The 20,240-nt window shown below is 36.9% G+C and overlaps 1 protein-coding gene across 2 annotated transcripts in view; it reads left to right on the top strand.

Annotated features, from left to right (window-relative positions):
- ck (unconventional myosin-VIIa ck) overlaps positions 1-19,831 on the top strand; it is a 30,798-nt gene extending 10,967 nt beyond the window's left edge. For both annotated transcript variants that reach the window (XM_074086048.1, XM_074086047.1), the window contains exons 6-12: positions 72-299; positions 12,312-12,551; positions 12,680-12,844; positions 12,937-13,221; positions 13,328-15,796; positions 16,905-17,104; positions 19,080-19,831. In XM_074086048.1, coding sequence (XP_073942149.1) covers positions 72-299; positions 12,312-12,551; positions 12,680-12,844; positions 12,937-13,221; positions 13,328-15,796; positions 16,905-17,104; positions 19,080-19,467 — 3,975 coding nt within the window. In that variant the 3' untranslated portion in view covers positions 19,468-19,831. The remainder of the gene's footprint in view (positions 1-71; positions 300-12,311; positions 12,552-12,679; positions 12,845-12,936; positions 13,222-13,327; positions 15,797-16,904; positions 17,105-19,079) is intronic.
- The last annotated feature ends 409 nt before the right edge of the window (positions 19,832-20,240 follow it).

Raw genomic sequence — 20,240 nt, 5'->3', positions numbered from 1 at the left:
ACATACTTCACGCGCTTTCGCATATAATTTTGCATAGATCAATAAGCTTTAAGACATGGAGTATTCTGCAGGCTGCAGCGCGTGGCTACTTGGTCCGCCGCTCCTACGGGCACAAGATGTGGGCGATTGTAAAGATCCAGAGCCACGTGCGGCGGCTGATCGCGATGCGGCGCTACCGGCGGCGGCGGCAGGACGCGCGCGCGCACACCGAGGCGCTGCGCCTGCGCAAGGTCGAGGAACAGCGGCTCCAGCACCAGGGGAACTCGCGCGCCAAGGAGATCGCCGAACACAACTACAGGGTAAGTCGGGAATGGGATAGACCGTCAACCGATTGATATGTTTATGAGCTGTAAAAATGTGATTGTCCCTTATATTTTGTATTGCAATAGCAAGCTGTAACGTATTAGCGAACTCATTTGCCTATTTCTTTATTTCAAAGCAAAATAACGAATTAGGGCTAAAATATATAACGAGTTTACCTATCTAAGTATTGCCTAGAGTCGTGTCATGGAATTATGGATTGATAGTGTAAAGTACCCAATTAAATAGATCCCGGGAGAAACGCTTGTTCAACGTGCATCATTTACTTTTGTAGACAATTGTATTTAAAAAATATACTAGCTGCTGCCCGCGACTTCGTCTACGAAGAATTCTTTTATCGCGCGCCTACGTGAATTATATAATTTTCCGAGATAAGAACTGCTTATACTATATCCTTTCCATCAAACTATTTCCATATTAAATTTCTTCACCGATCGGTTGAGTTGCGTAGCAAATAAATAAACTCATTTTCGCATATCTATATTGTAAATGCAATTGTTTTATCAATTAAGAAATTAATTAGTCAAGTAATCTGAATTTAGCATGTATTGGAAATTGAATATTTGTAGTTTCATCATCCCAGCCTATATACTGTTAAAATATATCTATTGTTGTAATATAGTACTGGCTATTTTTATAAAGTTTGTAATCAAATTTCTATTTCTTATATTTAAATTGACTGACATAATTGTTTATACTTTACTTCAATACAAATTCCAATCAAAGCATGTCGTTTCTTTAACAATTTACTACATATACGTCCCACTGCTGGGCACATGCCTCCTCTCAGAATGAGAGGGCTTGGTCCGTAGTTCCCACGCGGGTCCAGTGCGGATTGGGAACTTCACACAAACCATTGAATTGCTTCGCAGGTTTATGCAGGTTTCCTCACGATGTTTTCCTTCACCGAAAAGCTCGTGGTAAATTTCAAATGTAATTCCGCACATGAATTTCGAAAAACTCAGAGGTGAGAGGCGAGCTGGGGTTTGAACCCACGATCCTCTGCTTTAGAGGCCATAGGTCAAACCACTCGGCCACCACGGCTTCCAGAGCCGTTAAGCAGACCCGTAGTTTAGTTTATTTATTCATTCAATACATCATTACATTATAATTTACATAAATGTCAGTTATAAGAATTTGTATTGAAATCGTCAAAGTTAAAGATACGGTTAAGGTACGGGTAAGGTTTGGCTAGATTACTAACTTGTATATATATTCATAGTATTCATACCAAAACCGCTGTCATTTAAATTAATTTATTCCAAAATGAGTTGCCACTGCTTTCAGATATAATCCTGATTCTTGATAATGATAAGAAGCTGTTACAATTATATCGTTAAAATGATTAAGCGCATTGCTGAGCCTACTCTTGATTACAATATTCTTGTAATTGATTAATCCTATTGTTACCGATTATTTGTCCGGATTATTGGAATTAACGGATAGCTCCAGTTCTACGATGACTTAACATATAATTAAACTAGAGTTTACCCACGGCTTCGCACGCGTAAACTATTCGATCTGATAGTTACAATTGAAATACCGAAACCGGACGACCTAGACGACCGGACCGGACCGGATGGCCTAGTGGTTAGAGAACCGACTATGAAGCTTGAGGTCCCGGGTTCGATTCCCGGCCGAGGCAGATATTTGTATGAATAATACGAATGTTTGTTCTTGCGTCTTGGGTGTTTAATATGTATTTATCTATATAAGTATGTTTATCCGTTGACTAGTGTCTATAATACAAGCTAAGCTTTGCTTAGTTTGAGACTAGGTCAATTGGTGTGAAGTGTCTTCATTATTCTTCATTGAGGTTGAAATTTCAAGATTTTATCCCTACTAAATGTAATGACTACGCCCAGCGGTTGCTATTTCAAGATTTTATACCTATCCCGTAGGAATATCGGTATAAAAAGTAGCCTATGTGTTATTCCAGACGTCCAGCTACCTACATACCAAATTGCATGACTCTAAACCCAGCGGTTGTTTTTTCAAGATTATTTTATCCTTATCCCGTGGGAATATCGAAAAAGTAGTCTATATGTTAATCCAGACGTCCAGCTACCTACATACCAAATTTCATGACTCCAAGCCCAGCGGTTTGTAACGGTTCGGATGTGTCACACGACCGTCACTGGGAATAAATTAGTAGAAAATTGTTAGTGGGGCCATCTATGAAGGTTTGATGGAAACTCGAAACAAAACATGTCGACAAAGACAGTTAAATAAGGTAATTGAGATTAGAATGTCGATGTAATTAAAGCAGGGATAATTTAGCAGTCAATTTAATGAGTAAATGTTAAATTTAATTGGAGATTAGAATTGTGTTGTTCGGGTATAATAATTAATGTAAAAAAACGCCATCTATGGTCAATTAGAGGAATTAATAGTAGGCGTCATGGAAAATTAGTGAACTAATGCCGAACTGGGTTTAGCGGCAGATTAACCTGAGAGGCTATTTAGTTAGTTTCACGTGGGAATTATAGAGGTCGCTTTAGGTAATGGAAATGTAATTTTATCTAAAAACAAGAAATATGGTCACAAATTCATCAAAAATAGACTTGATATAGTAATAGAATCATTAGTATTAGTCTACAGTAGATCTTAGATACATTTGATGTTAATAATTATGTTAATTTAAAGAAATATCAACGGAAGCATCATGGAAACGGCAAGTTGTCGAACTTAGCTAAATAAGTAAGAAAAACCGAAAATGCAAGCATTACGTAATCGTAGTATAGATCATTGGTTCATTATCTATTAATAAATTTAAGTTTTCATTCAAAACGGAGTAGTATTAGCAGAGTAATTACACATTTAGTTATGATGAAATTACAAGCACTCTGTCGCACTGACTTAAAGTAGGAACGTGGCGAAATTATAAGCAAATTTGAGTAGCGTTAATACGACAAAGGGAACTATGAATAAGTGGCGCGAATTTGGGGATACCAGTAATAATTGTAGGCAAATTAGCTATTTTATAACGAACAATAGAAGTATGTAATTGGCTATTTATATTCAAAGAGTGTAGGAGTAATAAGTAGAAAATTATCATTTAGAAGTAAGATTATTGTTAGATAGGTTAAGAAATTAAAACGTTGAGGTAAAATTGAAGTATTTGACAAATACATATAAATATTTATTGAAAATTATGTTGTAGCACAATATAAAAATGAAACGTATTTACTAGAATAGTTAAGCTAGGATAGTGTCAAGATAAATAGGAAATTTTAGTTCAAAAATAAATTCTACGGTTAAAATTTGGCTATTTTGAGATAAGGATTTGGCAGAAGAAAAAGCGAGAGCTGGCAATGTCAACGTTGTCGACTTTGGTAAGCTTGGCGTCATTTGGTCGCTTGGCGCGAAAATACCAGAGGTCCCGGGAGAGAAGCTATAAATAGAGGTGACACAAAGGGCGGGAGCCAGATGGATTTAGATTTCGTAGAGTCAACACCGTTATTTTGCTAGTCGGGGGTTTAGTTTCTGTGCGCCATTTTGTTAACAAATTAGAGTCAATAGAATCGGGTAAAAATTTTTCATTAATTTTAATTGGGGTTTTTGATTTTATTTAATTTGAATTAATTTTAATTTACAAGAAATGTGAGTATTTCTTCAGGAAGTAAAGTGTCGGGGTCTTGATCATTAATCTGCGGAATAATGATTAACTCTCTGGTTTTAACTATTTGTGAAATAGTGCTGATTTTCATTCGGAAAATCTCTGTGTGTGAGGGAACTTTGCGGTCTTGTGGCGGTGAAGTTCTTTATTTGTTCTTGTAGTGTGGAGTGATCGTTTATAGCGTTTCATTTCAGCCTACGTATATTTTGTACTAACCCATAACTTTCTGTGTTTTCCCAACTTAATGGAAATGACTTTGGTTCCTCCATAACGTACCTTGGTTGAGCTTTAAGTCCGTCTATATCGTCTGACACCTAACGGTGACAACCGTGGACGAAATAGGCTTCCACTTCCTGAAGCTGTGGCGGCTTCAGCGGCAAATTACTGTCGTACCAGCCACCAGTGGATTCTGTTGTCTTTTGTAACGACTAAGTAGCGCTCGTCGAAGTGAATGCGTGTCTTGTTGACGCTTGGTTTGTACTTAAGAAACTCAGAATTCCTGTCCCTATTTATTTACGTATTTATGCACGACGTTAGGTATTCTGCTGTTCCGCGGGCTCTCCGTCATAGGGACCTTCCTTCGGGAAAGTCGGAGCCCAGCACCATTTAGGGACCGATAGGGCTAAGGTATACACACCATCATTGTTGATAGGAGATTAGAAGAATCATTGCACCGTGAATTTCTACATTACACTAAATGTACATGTGGGATTAATTCCCTAGTTTGCTAATCACAGACAGAGAGTAGGGCCTCAGGCAAGCTTAAAGCACAATTGTAGGATTATTAGGGCTATATAGGTAGGGAAGTTCATAGACTTAGCTAGAGTAGCGTTTCCTTACACCGGAAAAGTTACTATTTAAACTCACCACACAATTAGTTCACCTATGAGGGTTTCTCCAAATTGCTAAACTCCAACACAGAGCTAGGGAAAGCTTAAACTCGCCACACATAGTTTTAAGGCATAAACTAGATTTTAAGAAAAAAAAGTTAAAACATAAAATTTATTTAAGTACTTACGTCAAAACTTCATTATACAAAACTTAGTTCATAAGAACTGACTACGAATAACTTTATTAAATTAGTAAGTTGACTTCAATTTAAAACAAAAATACGGTTTGATCATTTGTTAAGAGTAAATAACATAACATATTTTAGCTGTCTTTCCTATAATGAATAAGCGGGAATTGATATGACACGATCTCATAGCTAAGTGGACAATTAAATGCCAGATAACTTACTGATAATATTTAACACAATTATCATCTAATTTCGATTTGAATTACGATTGCCAGCTAAATAAGCTTTGTTTTGATAAAATTAATATCAAACATCATATTCATACTTTTGATCAAGATCTCATCAAATTATGTCTAGTAATAAGTTAGAGATAAAATCGTAGAGGGTTTGGACCATCTATCAATTAAAATACAAAAGTCTTTCGTGTTATAAATACATACTAGCTGTTTTAGTTGTCGTACCTACTTACATTGAGTGAACGGATGTAGAAATCCTGACTACGGTCGATAGCTTACGTTGACACATACCAGGCAACAGTCTATCTGGAAATTTACGTACTTTTCATTCGATCTCGATTTAAACATAATTGATTAAGGATCGATAGTTGAAACAGTTTATTGTTCATTTAAAAATATATGAATTGAGACAAAACTAGTCATAGACGAGTCCAAAACCTAATACAGAGGTTATCTTGAACACCAAGGGTTATCTAGTTATAAGTAGTTAGATTATTATTAACGCTTGTGTTCTGGCGTAAAGTATAGAAATCGGTACTTACTTTTGCTTTACTCTGGTAACGCCAAATGCTGGTAGAACTAGAAAATTAGACTAAGTAGATAGCTCATTAAAATAAGTGAAAGTCACTATGAGATTAAGTAATTATACCAAAATAAATTATGTCAAATTAGACATTCCATATATCTAAGATGGATAAGAGATAATCTAAATTAAGAGATACTAGTGCCTAATAGTAAATGAATAGCTGTAGTTCTAAACTCATTCCTGAACTAATTATCAAAGTTATAATTAAGCATCTCATAGAATTCTAATATAAGCATAGAATAAGTAACCATAAGTCTAAAATTAGATTCAACTTGTTACAAAACATTGTGTTCGTATTTCCATATTTGATTGAATTTACCGAAAGTTAGTTCTTAGTCTAGTAAAATTACAACTTGACATATCCATAGACGATATATGCTCTGGTAGTGCGATAGGATGAAGGACGACTAGGGGCTAGGAGGTAGCGTCTTCCGGGACCTTAAAGGTCCCGGTATTAAACTAAGTTTTAAGTCTTAAATAGCAGTTGTAATTTCAATATGTACTATCCGTAGTAGAATATTTCCTCTTATTTTGCCTTTATTATTCTAGGTCAATTGTGAAGTTCTTCATTATTCTATGTGGTATGAAATTTAAAGATTTACCCTACTAAATTTAATGACTCTACGCCCAGCGGTTGTTATTTCATCCTATCCCTATCCCGTGGGAATATCGAGATAAAAAGTAGTCTATATGTTAATCCAGACGTCCAGCTACCTACATACCAAATTTCATGACTCCAAGCCCAGCGGTTGTTATTTCGAGATTTTAGCCCTATCCCGTGGGAATATCGGGATATCTAGCCTATAGGTAGTCCTAATCCCAGCTACCTTACATACCACAACCAAATTCCATGCCAAGCAGGTTGTTATTTCGAGATTTTATCCCTATCCCGTAGGAATATCGGGATAAAAAGTAGCCTAGTTAATCCAGGGTATATAATACCTGAATGCCAAATTTCATAGAAATCCGTTCAGTAGTTTTTGCGTGACAGAGTAACGAACATGCATCCAAACAAACTTTCTCGTTTATAATATTAGTGGGAGTGATGAATTGACCCCAATTATGTGCGTTACGTAAAAAAAACAACTACATTATTTCTGGAGTAATTAACACAAATAACGTGCAAATAGCCGAAAAGAAAAACTATAAAAATACTATCGAACAGTACTAAACAACTAAACTGTGAGAAATAGTAGGTACTTCTGACATAACAATTTCAAAACTTAGGTACCTAAGTAATAGATAAAGCAAACAAATTACAAGCGATAAATAAAGTTTGTTTAGCAACAAAAAATAATACAATGTTAAGCCCAAATGGCATCATACTGATTGAGATCCCTTCTAGGAAATATAAATCCGTTCACAGAAAAATCTGACATCGTAGGTATATCATGAAATCTTTGTGACGTCAAACACATATCGTATCGAAGGAGAGCATACGTTTTTGATAAGATTTTACCAAAATACTAGTCCGTAATGTAATGACCTGCATCAGAAGCATATGATTGCAACTACTGTGATTCTCTTCGCTTTTTACCCCACATACAGTTTTATGGTTCTGAGGTCCAATAAACAAAACAGCGATAAGGAAAATTTAATGCAGCAGCAGCAGTTATATTTTCGTACATGGCTTTAGGCATACGTATTCGCGAAGGTTCTTTTTGTAGATATATTGTATTTGTTTCTATTTAATATATTAGCGTCACCTCAGTGTCTTTATAGTTCAAATAATATTTTAAGTACCTAGTTTCTTATTGCAAAAAGTTTCTTGAGATTAGTAAGCATTAAATCATGAGACGGCAGATCGCATCTCCAACTTAGAGACAAAATTGCTCATTGGGCATTTTGTGATTCTCACTAAGTATGCTAAAAAAAACTGTTTAACAAAAAATGGAAACGACTTCAAAAACCTTGAAAGTATTTTCTACTAGTTTGAAGTCGGTGCCTCAGCACGGGCCAGTCGTCTACCTCACATACATACTACTTATATATTGGGCTTCAATCACTCCTGCTGGCTCGTGCTGAGGCACCGACTTCAAACTAGTAGAAAAATATTTTCAAGTTTTTTGAAGTCGGTTCCATTTTTTGTTAAAAAGTTTTTTTTTCATGGTTTTTAGTGATTTGTAGCCAAAGGGCATTTCACAACGATTCCATTTAGCTCAAACACGGCATAATTATTTATTTTATAACAGAGTAAGTACCGGTACGTAATGGTCTTCTTTATGAGGTCCAGTTAACCAAATTATACTTTCTGAATGTAAATAAAGAATGCCAAAATCGCTATAGGAGTGCTTTTAAAATTTGAGGGTTGCCCTCGTTTTTTCCAAGATCCCATCATCAGATCCTAACCTAACTTGGTGACAATGGAACCACCTCTGAAGTATGCCCTTTAGAACAAAAAAATAATAACAAACACACACAAAAAAACAGACGAATTGAGAACCTCCTCCTTTTTTTTGAAGTCGGTTGAAAATTATCTGTAAATATAATAATTACCCTACTATCGACTAAGGGTTATTCTGTAGTTTTATCACCAAAAATATGTTATTTTAGTGTACCGGAAATTTATCAAGCCAATGTCAGAAATTATTTATATAGGTAATTGAAAAGCAAGGTTGTTATGCATGATTTTAAAAGGTTTATAATCAGTTCTAATCAAGATAGTTTGCTATTTCAATGTCCATTAACACTTAGCGACTTCTTTCATTATAATAATCATACAAACAATTTTTATTACCTACCAACAGTATGTTAGTCGGCTTCCTTTTTATTTTATAAGTAAGTACATGAGATAAGTTTAGTTAAAAAAAACCGGCCAAGAGCGTGTCGGACACGCCCAGGATAGGGTACCGCAGCCATTACGAAGAATCAAATAATATTTTTCTAAGGATTTCGTATTGTGTACGGAATCTTCCAAGTTTAGGTATATTTTATACCTTAGGCTGCTATTTACTCTTAGGGGCTGTTTCACCATCCATTGATTAGTGTTAACTGACTGTTAAATGTGATGCCGTCTCCGTCTATTCGAACAAAACAAATAGAGACGGCATCACATTTAACCGTCAGTTAACACTAATCAATAGATGGTGAAACAGCACCTTAAACTACTAATAATTCTCAAGCAACCTTAGCCGGGAAAAAAAAATTCCACCCAACAGTTTACATTATAGAGGGGGGGGGGGGGCGCTCAATTTTGATGAAAATATGCACTTTAAAGTTGAATATTTCGCAAACTTATCACTGAATAGAAAAATTGTCTTAGTAATCCCCCAATATCCAACGATACCCCATACACTATAGGGTTAGTCGAGAAAAAAAAATGACCCACACTTTACCTAAGGGAGGTAACCTAAAAAAAATTTTTTACTTTTTTTTGTACCACTGTCGGCGTAACTAAATATGTATATTCATGCCATATTACAGCTCTCTAGTACTAACGGTCTCTGAGCTTACCCGCGGACAGATAGACAGACGGACAGACATGGCGAAACTATAAGGATTCCTATACTCCATTTAATTTTAGGTTTGAATTAACGGTCAAATTGTAACACATGTTTCTCGGTAGGTATTTTGAACACAAATGGACTAAAAATACCTACAGGTACATATTTATTAGCGGTAGGTATTTACTGTTTTTAGTATAGAAGTTAACAATTTTAAACAGTTTCGTTGTTTCATTTAAACGTGTGCAAATTTTACCGTTAAGTTTCAAATGTTAAAATAAATGGAGTATAGTTGATTACGGAACCCCAAAAAATTATCTAACGATGGAGACCGTAAGCAGGTAGGTAATTGGTAATTAGGTCCCCTAAAAAAAGATATAAATAATTCACTAAGTAATTGTTTCAATCGCCATAACTAAACATTGTAGAGAACATATAAATAACCTTAATAAAGGTATTTTTGATTTTTAATAATGAAAGGTAAGTAATAAAAAAAGATATAAATAATTCACTAATTGTTTCAATCGCCATAACTAAACATTGTAGAGAACATAAATAACCTTAATAATGTATTTTTTTATTATTAACAATGAAAGAAGTAATAAAAAATAAAAGACAAAGTGAAACCAGGTCGCAAGATTTTATTAACGTTACATTTAGATATCGTTATTTTTTATCGGCACTGATTTAAAAATTAATCAAGAATGCAAGATAAAAATATAAACAAAATTGCCGCATAATTAGTTTATCTGGCAGATAATCTTTAGGTATTGTAAAATCAGTTTATCTTTTAATGGGTTCATAAATTCAGTAGCTCCCACACAGACATGATGTGTTTCAATAGGCGTAAATATCATTCCGAATTGCATGTGTCAAAATTTTATTGGATTAAAATCAAAACAATCATCTAAGTACAGGTACGTGCTTAATACTTACAACAAAAAATAGGCAATATTAGGACTAAGTAGATAATAGTGCAACATTATGACATCTCAATTGCGTAAATAAAGAAAAATAAAGATTGAAGTAAGTAAGTATCAAGTTTTTACAATTACATTTTGAAGGTAGCAATACATAAATAAATAACTGTCTAATACCGATAGGTACGTAATTTTATAAAGGTGTTAAGTAAATTTGGGTTGAGTACAACGTTAAATAGCTTTCCGCTACCACGGTACGTGTAATCCTACTTAATTTTATAAATGCGTAAGTCTGTGTGTGTTTATTTATGCTACTTCATTAACGAAAAAACGTCTGGAAGGATTTTGATGAAATTTAGTATGTGAACAGTTGAAGGTTTGGAATAGAAACTGCTTTTTATCCCGATATTACCACGGGATCGGAATAAAATCTCGAAATCTCAACCGCTTGGATAAGAGACACGTGGCGTAGGTGTTTTAAATATGCAACGTTATCCAAATATACGAAGTAATTTTTGGGAATTCCTTTAGGGCTTAAGTAAAATCCCAGAATTTTTAATTTAACTACCGTATCTAATATTTTACGCGTGCGAAGCATATGAAGGGTCCACGGAAAGAACATGTCTAGTCACTTTTTTTTTTAAATGAGATTTTACTGCCAAAATGTAAAGCAAGTAATAAACTATAACTTACATCTACTATTGCAACTGTATTATTATATCAACATGACATTTTTACTTTTAAAAAACCTATACACGGAAATAACGTGCGTAGTGTATAGGTACATGGAAATACATGTTATGTTACAAAACAAAACAATACATTGGAGAAACTTTTCTGTTATTATATCACATTACAAAATGAGAACAAATTAATGGTAGGTATATTAATTTCGAGCTCAACTTATGTGACTTCGGATCGGAGTGTTTGCATTATTTCATACAAGTAGGTATATAAAGTAATGGAGTTATTAGCTAATTTTTTCGTAACTATCCTTATTTTATCCCTGATTTGTTTTGCATACGATGTGCCGGGCCGCTGTTTTCAGTAAAGTCTTAAATCACTCCAAATCGTTTTATTAATTATTGGACATCGTTATAATACTAAAATCGCTATTACCTTCCTATAGATGACATACCTAGATTGACTTACATTTAAATAAATATTATTAATAAAGACAATAGCGACTCCATGATATTTAGAACCACGGAATATGTAATCAAAATATACCTTATTAATATTCAAAGTTACCAGATTCCAATAAAATATAGAAAAATACTTATACCTACTTTTATGCTTTGGACTTTGCATGTTTATTTCATGTAGTTAAGTGACAACGCATGTTTCTTCCGTGTTCAATAGGGGTCTGGTTCAGTTTTTTGGTATTAATAATAACAATCCGTCATTTTTAACTAATATTCTATTTATTTATCTAAAGATAAGTAACATTGACATACAATTGATTTATAGACAAGTGCATAAATATATTTGTTGATTAATTACATCGTTCCAAACTTTAAAAACGCGATAACTCAAAATGTCACTAAAGTGACTAGACATGTTCTTTCCGTGGACCCTTCATATCGTATAGTTATAACATAATATCACATGGTCATGTACTCGTCCAGTGCCTGACGCTGGAAATCAATCAACCATGTAGCAATATTGTGCAATTATCACACACTGCAACTTACCCGGTTGTATAACTGAACTCCAGTTGAACCACATCGTAATCCGAGCCTACAACTAGGTTTTGGTAGAGCAATATATACATTAGTATGAGCCGGTCGTGTGTTATTTTTAACGGCTCGCGAAAGTGGAATAAATATAATGATTACCTGTTTCCAACGCGCACGCGACGATTTTACCGAAGATTCTCATTATGTTGGTACTCGTAGCTTAGCTACTGCGTATTTATTGTAGAGCATACTTCGATATGAACAAATTAACCCGAGAAAAACTAACTTCTCTTAATCAAATATTTTTTAAGTAGTGTTGTTGCACAACTAATATAACAATAATAATTATCATTTTTTCAACTATCGGTCGGTCGACATTTATAAAGTTAGGACACGAAAATCTCGTGATGTGGGCGGTAACAGTGAATTTCTCATGTGAGTTAAAACTAGAAAAGGAAGAGAAAATTCATATTGCCTTTTATTTACCAGGAGCGTATGTACGAGTTGGAGCGGCGTGATGCAGAGTTGGCGCTAGAAGAGAAGCGTCAGCTGGAAGTGAAGCGCGCGTTGGTGCAGGAGGCTACGCGGAAGCAGGACGAACCCGTCGACGACAGCAAGCTGGTCGAAGCCATGTTTGACTTCCTGCCCGACTCCAGCAGCGAGGCGCCCGCGCCAAAAGACACGTCTGTCTTCAGCGACCTGCCGCAGCAAAGAGCAGATCAACAAGAGGTAAGCCTATTGAGTTGAAATAGGTTACAGGTGAAGACCTATCTATCTATCCACAATTTTAATTGAATATGGGAATTCCAGCTGATATCTTGAAAACGCCGCCAATAAAAGTTTTGTAAACTTTACAGATGGTGACACCCATGCAGACAACATCAGAGGACGAAGAGGATCTATCCGAATTCAAATTCCAAAAGTTTGCAGCGACTTATTTCCAGGGAAATGTCACACACCAATATTCTAGGAAACCTTTGAAGCATCCGTTGCTGCCGTTACACACGCAAGGAGATCAGCTGGTAAATTTGTTATTTTAACCAATAAATCTGTTTATTCGTTGGTTAGAAAGTAGCGATAAAATTATTTATACAAACAAATGGCTTTATTTCAGGCTGCTCAAGCGTTATGGATAACAATACTGCGCTTCACGGGTGATCTCCCAGAACCTAGATATCACACGATGGACAGAGACAACACATCTGTTATGTCCAAGGTCACGGCAACACTTGGGAGAAACTTTATTAGGTCCAAAGAATTTCAGGAAGCGCAAATGATGGGCGTCGACCCTGACGCTTATCTGAACAAGCCAAAGCCAAGGTCGATCAGACACAAATTGGTATCGCTAACGTTGAAGCGGAAGAATAAGCTTGGTGAAGATGTTAGACGTAAATTACAGGTAAATATTACATTTTCAGTGCCTACCTACATATTTTAAAATAGTAACAAATTAAGTTTAAGCATATAAATAACTAAGTAAAACCAATTATATTCTCTTATTCCAGGACGAGGAATATACAGCTGATAGCTACCAGTCATGGTTAGAATCGCGCCCGACGTCAAATCTTGAAAAACTTCATTTCATCATAGGGCATGGAATCCTTCGCGCTGAACTGAGAGACGAGATATACTGCCAAATATGCAAACAGCTAACTAACAACCCATCAAAGTCATCTCATGCAAGAGGATGGATCCTATTGTCATTGTGTGTTGGATGCTTCGCACCGAGTGAGAAGTTCGTGAATTATCTCAGAGCTTTTATCAGAGAAGGGCCTCCTGGCTATGCACCTTACTGCGAAGATCGCCTCAAGAGGACCTTCAACAATGGTACCCGAAATCAACCACCCTCATGGCTAGAGCTCCAAGCTACGAAATCTAAAAAACCTATAATGTTGCCAATTACGTTTATGGACGGTAACACAAAAACACTGTTAGCAGACTCAGCGACGACGGCTAGAGAACTCTGCAATCAGTTATCTGATAAGATAAGTCTGAAGGACCAATTCGGTTTTTCATTGTACATTGCTCTATTCGATAAAGTTAGCTCTTTAGGCAGTGGAGGCGATCACGTAATGGATGCAATTTCTCAATGCGAGCAATATGCCAAAGAACAAGGCGCGCAGGAAAGAAATGCTCCTTGGAGATTATTCTTTAGGAAAGAAATATTTGCACCCTGGCATGATCCAACAGAAGATCAAGTGGCTACAAATCTTATTTATCAACAAGTTGTCAGAGGCGTTAAGTTTGGCGAATACAGGTGTGACAAAGAAGAAGATCTAGCAATGATTGCAGCTCAGCAGTATTACATTGAATATGGCCAAGACATGAACAATGAACGATTGTACACACTATTACCGAATTACATTCCAGATTACTGTCTAACTGGAGTAGAGAAAGCCGTAGACCGATGGGGTGCTTTGGTAGTACAAGCATACAAGAAGAGTTATTATGTGAAAGAGAAGATTCCTACGTACAGAGTGAAAGAAGATGTCGTTAGTTACGCGAAGTTTAAGTGGCCTCTATTGTTCTCTAGATTTTATGAGGCTTACAGGAACTCTGGTCCAAACTTGCCTAAAAATGATGTCATAATAGCTGTAAATTGGACAGGTGTTTACGTTGTCGATGATCAAGAACAGGTGTTATTAGAATTATCGTTTCCTGAGATTACAACGGTGGCAAGTCAAAAAACCAACAAAGTTTTTACGCAAACTTTCAGTCTATCAACAGTAAGAGGCGAGGAGTTCACTTTCCAGAGTCCAAATGCGGAAGATATTCGCGACTTGGTGGTATATTTCTTGGAGGGGCTGAAAAAGAGATCTAAATTTGTGATAGCGTTGCAAGATTACAAAGCTCCTGGAGAGGGCTCCAGCTTCTTGACATTCCAGAAGGGTGATCTTATTATTCTGGAGGAAGACAGCACCGGAGAGTCTGTCTTAAATAACGGTTGGTGTATCGGTCGCTGCGAGCGTACCGTGGAGCGCGGTGACTTTCCAGCAGAAACTGTTTACGTCCTGCCGGCATTGACAAAGCCACCACCAGACATTCTGGCACTTTTCTGTTTAGAAGGCGCTTCTCACGGACGTCGAGTGCCCACGGCTACATTAAACGGAACAGAAGCTAAAGACAAACCACACACGTTAATAGAATACGCAATGGATCATTTCAGATTGCCACCTAAGCGCACGGTTTCCAAAGCCCTCACACTGTCAACAGCTAAGAGAGGTGGCCCTGAAGAATTGTGGCGACATTCCAGAGAACCTATCAAACAGCCACTGCTTAAGAAATTGCAAGCAAAAGAAGAACTCGCTGAAGAAGCTTGCTTTGCTTTTACTGCAATTCTAAAGTATATGAGTGACTTACCATCGAAACGGCCCCGAATCGGTAATGAGTACACTGATCATATCTTCGATGGACCCTTAAAACATGAAATATTACGAGATGAAATATACTGCCAGATTATGAAACAATTGACTGACAACAGGAATAGAATGTCCGAAGAGAGAGGTTGGGAGCTAATGTGGCTCGCTACTGGTTTATTTGCATGTAGCCAAGGACTCCTCAGAGAGCTAACATTGTTCCTTAGGACTAGAAGGTATCCAATTGCTCAAGATTCGCTACAGAGACTTCAGAAAACTTTAAGAAATGGACAAAGAAAGTATCCACCCCATCAAGTGGAAGTCGAGGCCATTCAACACAAGACTACTCAGATATTCCACAAAGTTTACTTCCCCGACGACACAGACGAGGCGTTCGAGGTGGACTCTTCGACGCGGGCGAAGGACTTCTGTCAGAATATCGCGCAGAGACTGAATCTCAGATCTAGTGAAGGCTTTAGTTTGTTCGTTAAGATAGCTGATAAGGTGATATCGGTGCCGGAAGGTGATTTCTTCTTTGACTTCGTGCGACACCTCACTGACTGGATCAAGAAAGCGCGCCCGACGCGCGACGGCATCACTCCGCAGTTCACTTATCAGGTACGTAAGTGTTTTACCCACACAGTGTAAGCATAAGCACTAGTAAGTAAGTGTTAATCTGTATGCCAGATAGCGAATGTAAGACGTCATATTTGTAATATAAACAATTAACTATCTTGTTGCCTGAAATGATTGATTTTGACTTTATCGTTGCATCAGGATCTCAAAATTCACGGAATTTATAATCGGAAATAGTATTATGCCCGTTATTATTTTACCTTTGTTTTTGTGCTATCTAGCGCGGAATTCAATGTTCGTTACTATGAATTGGTGCCAAATGATTGCCGTAAGGTGTGTCGGCGAAAAAAATATATAATAAAACATTTAAACGTATTAAAAAAAAGCATGAAAATAATCTTCTACCAGTTTGAAGTCGGTGCCTTAGGACGAGCCAGCAGGGGTACTTAATAAAAATCCAATAGATAGGTAATATGTAGGTAAGGATGATGAAGATGACTGGTCCACTCCTCTTGGCTCGTGCTGAGGCACTTGGTTTCAAACTGCTAGATAAATATTTTCATGTTTTTTTTGGAAACGGTCACTTTTTTTTATTTAATAATAATTTTCTTGATTTTGAGTGTAACTTATCTAAGTTACATAATAGCTTAATGTCAACTACTCGTCATCTTTTACAAAAGGTTGCTTTTTTCGATGCAGAGAGAGACGTTAATTGTTGAGAAGTTCTCCTGGTGCTTCACCATCCATTTCACTTCACTTCCATTAAAATTGCTTAGCAGCTGTGTTAAAGGAATCGAACCCGTGAAATACTTGTTATTGAGTTGTTCCACTAGCAAACTGTGATTTCCCTCATCAGTACCACCACCGAATAGCGATTTCCAAGCGCAAATTCACGAGTTACTACTAAATATTAGCCAATTCTAAGTCTGGAAGAAGGCAGCTCGATTGGAACACTGTAATCAAAATAAACTTAATTTTCGCAACGGTTACGCAGAATCTTGAAACACCCTGAGTCACAACTAGAGCTCTAATAAAGCTGACGACGTAGATAGAAAAAATGTTATCGATAATGACATCAAAAATCCCTTCGATTAAATTGATACTGTAAGTATAGGTACACCCGCGTCTGACTGGTGTTTGCTGTCCCCAGGTATTCTTCATGAAGAAGCTGTGGACAAACACGGTTCCGGGCAAGGACCGCGCTGCGGACGTGATCTTCCACTTCCACCAGGAGCTGCCGAAGCTGCTGCGCGGGTACCATCGCTGCGGCCGCGACGAGGCCGCGCGGCTTGCCGCGCTCGCCTACCGCGCGCGTTTCGGGGACAATAAGCAGGAGCTGCAGGCGATACCGTGAGTGACTCATTTATTTCTGCACCAATATCTGACGCAACAAAGCGTGCCTGATAAGACTCTTTTTCATAAGCCGTTAGGACGTGTCAGATATTTTTACACGCTCCGCTTAGCAGATATTAATGCAACGTACCACTAAGAAGATAAGTTGAAATATGGATTGATATTCTTTTCCCTGTAATAAAACAAAGTCACTTCCCGCCGTCTGTCTGTAGGTAATGTACCTACGCTTAGATTCTATCTAATGCGGTTTTCACCATTAGTTAGATACATTTTCACGAAAGGTTTCATATTATACGCTCCGGCTTTGCGTGGATACACTTTTGGTGAAACAGAGGTAAAAATTTGTCGCGTCTTTGATTACCTACTTATAGACCTTCTTTATTTTCTCATTTCCTTTTTTTAAGTAGCACTCGTGCGAAGTCGGGCCGGGTCGCTAGTAAATTAATTATACTATTAATTTATTCCTAATGTAGATACATTTACTTGTACCTACTCAAAACTATTTACTTAATAGTTTTAACAAGGTATTCCCATAATCCACTTATGTTGGGAGACATGTGAGTCGGTATACGTATGCGTAGCTCTAAATTGAGACTCATGTCAAAAATAAAGTAATTTCTAGTCACAGGCTCGCGACGTCGAAGTTCCCAAGACGATCCCATAGAGCAATGGGAACGGAAGCAATACCATGCCTTCGGTACCGCTCTGCTTTCAGAGCATGACATGAGTGCGTGTGAGCTATTGGGAGCGGCAGACGTGAGCTTGCCTTCGAAATCCAAAAGCTTAATGGTTACTACTTGACCGGAAATGTATATTTCAGAACTAAATTATTATTATTATTATTTTAAAATTTATGACAGTGGACGTATTCTACACTTCCGCTGAACGTAGATATAGTTAGTGTTTAGTTTTATAACTAAGGGATCCCATACATACCTGTATTATTATTATTATTATTTTTTGTTATTTTTTCTTTAATTGTATACTGTAGTTTTCAAGTATTTTATTTGTAATTATATTATTATGAAAAAATGACTTTCTGCCAAGTTTCTCGCGGCGCATTCTTGTCTTTCCGAAAGCGCTGGTTAATTAAAAAATTACGTGTAAAAGTGCCCATTGCGGCCTATTTACTGAATAAATGATTTGAATTTGAATTTAAACCCTACGACCCTATGAATGACTGCTTGCTGCTTGACGCACGTTGATATTTATAAATTTAGGTAGATTGAACATTTTATCTTTTTAGCGTCACGTGGAAGTGAATTGTCTTCAAGTCTTAGCTTAGGTTTAAAACCGCATTGTTCAAACGATTAACATGGAATAATGCGGCGCGTCACCCTTTCTAGATTATATTTTATCATTTAATAGTAGTTCCGTTATCAGAACACAAAACTTCTGGTCGTTTTTTGATTTTTACCGCCTTTTTCATCACTCTATTAAGTTTCTGTCAGTCATCTTTATGTCAGAAATCTATGATGCGGTCTTTGTTTAAGCGAACAAAATAAACAGAGATGGCATCATCTATCCTATCACATAAAGGTGCCCCCACATGCAGTCGCTCCTCGCTCGATTGCAGCGTATAAATCTGGTCACGTGACCCCGTTTTGAAGGTGATTTTGAATTTTCCGCGACTCAAAAAAGTAGCGTCAAGTCGCCGCGTTGAGCAGCAGCGACAAGATGGCTTCTTGCAGGAATGGTCTTGGTCTTGGAAGCTGATTTCTTAATCTCATTTAGTAGCAGTCGTGGCAGTGGTACAAATAAAAGAAATTGGAGTGAATGAAAAAAAAAATAACAATGTTTTTGCCGAAATTGAAGAGGTTTTTTTTCCAGCATAAAGTTCAACATTTTCAACTTTATCGCTATATGTCACTTGACCAGATTTGACACTGGAAACAAGCGTCGAGCGATTTCATGTGGCCGCGGCATAAGATAACAGGAATTTATCAGATACTTTAACCTGCCAAATTTTCAGACAAATGCTCCGCGAGCTGATACCGGCTGACTTGGTAAAGCTGCAAAGTTCCGCTGACTGGAAACGGGCTATCGTGGCTTCCTACAACCAGGACGCTGGAATGACGCCAGAAGACGCGAAAATAACCTTCCTAAAAGTCATCTACCGGTGGCCCACCTTCGGATCCGCGTTCTTCGAGGTTAAGCAGACCACAGAACCAAATTACCCGGAGCTGCTGCTCATTGCCATTAACAAACATGGCGTCAGCTTAATCCATCCGACGTCTAAGGTAAGTTTAGTATCTTGGTTGACCGCTGCCCTTGGATTAATAACAAAAAATGTTTTAAAACACTTGGTAGATATCATCCAACAAAATAGAGACAATTATGGTTTATTAAATTTTCCATGACAAAAACTATTCTGTGTCGTTCGTTCTACGGGACTTATTAAACTATCTTCATACCAAATTTCATTACAATGCTCAGATGTTATTGCATGATTCGGTAACAAATCTTCAGACGATTGCATTGATTTGAATGCGCATGGACTTTTAAGAGTCAACATCAGGAGTAGGAGGGAGACTAGCAAATGTAAATTATGTATGTATGTATATATGTATGTATGTAAACTCTTTATTGTACAAAAGAAAATAAACAAAACACAATTGACAAACTTTGAGATACTTGTACAAAGGCGGACTTATCCCTTTAAGGGATCTCTACCAGTCAACCTTTGAGTAGATGAGAGGAGCAATCAGTTAGGGTCCGACAAAGAGTGAGGCAAAGTAGTAAGTTATTATGCAATGAAAATAAATAATTATGTAAAAGGAATTTTTAACCGAGTTTAGCTCAACATTTACGGCATTTCGTAGCCTCATCGTACTACACTAAAGCTCACCACTGTAGCAAATTGTCAAAATAATGGCAAATCATGTTTATTTTTATATCAATTAATTGGAAGACGAAAACCGTTATACTTGACATGATAATTTTCCTTTACGGAAGTTGGTTAGTTTTTCTAGTCAAATTTAGTGCGTGAACAAAATTAATTAGTTGTGAACCCCTTAAACCATATTATTGGTCTGCAGTTAATTTTTCGTAGATATTAATTATTTGTGTGTTACACTATTTATGAATTTTACGGACTAATCCGGTCCTACTTCCTACTTCCTACACCCTAATA

The sequence above is a fragment of the Choristoneura fumiferana genome, chromosome 3, assembly GCF_025370935.1.
Source record: "Choristoneura fumiferana chromosome 3, NRCan_CFum_1, whole genome shotgun sequence".
Taxonomy (NCBI): domain Eukaryota; kingdom Metazoa; phylum Arthropoda; class Insecta; order Lepidoptera; family Tortricidae; genus Choristoneura; species Choristoneura fumiferana.
The sequence above is the reverse complement of the archived record's forward strand: the minus strand, read 5'-3'. Positions and strand labels throughout refer to the sequence as shown.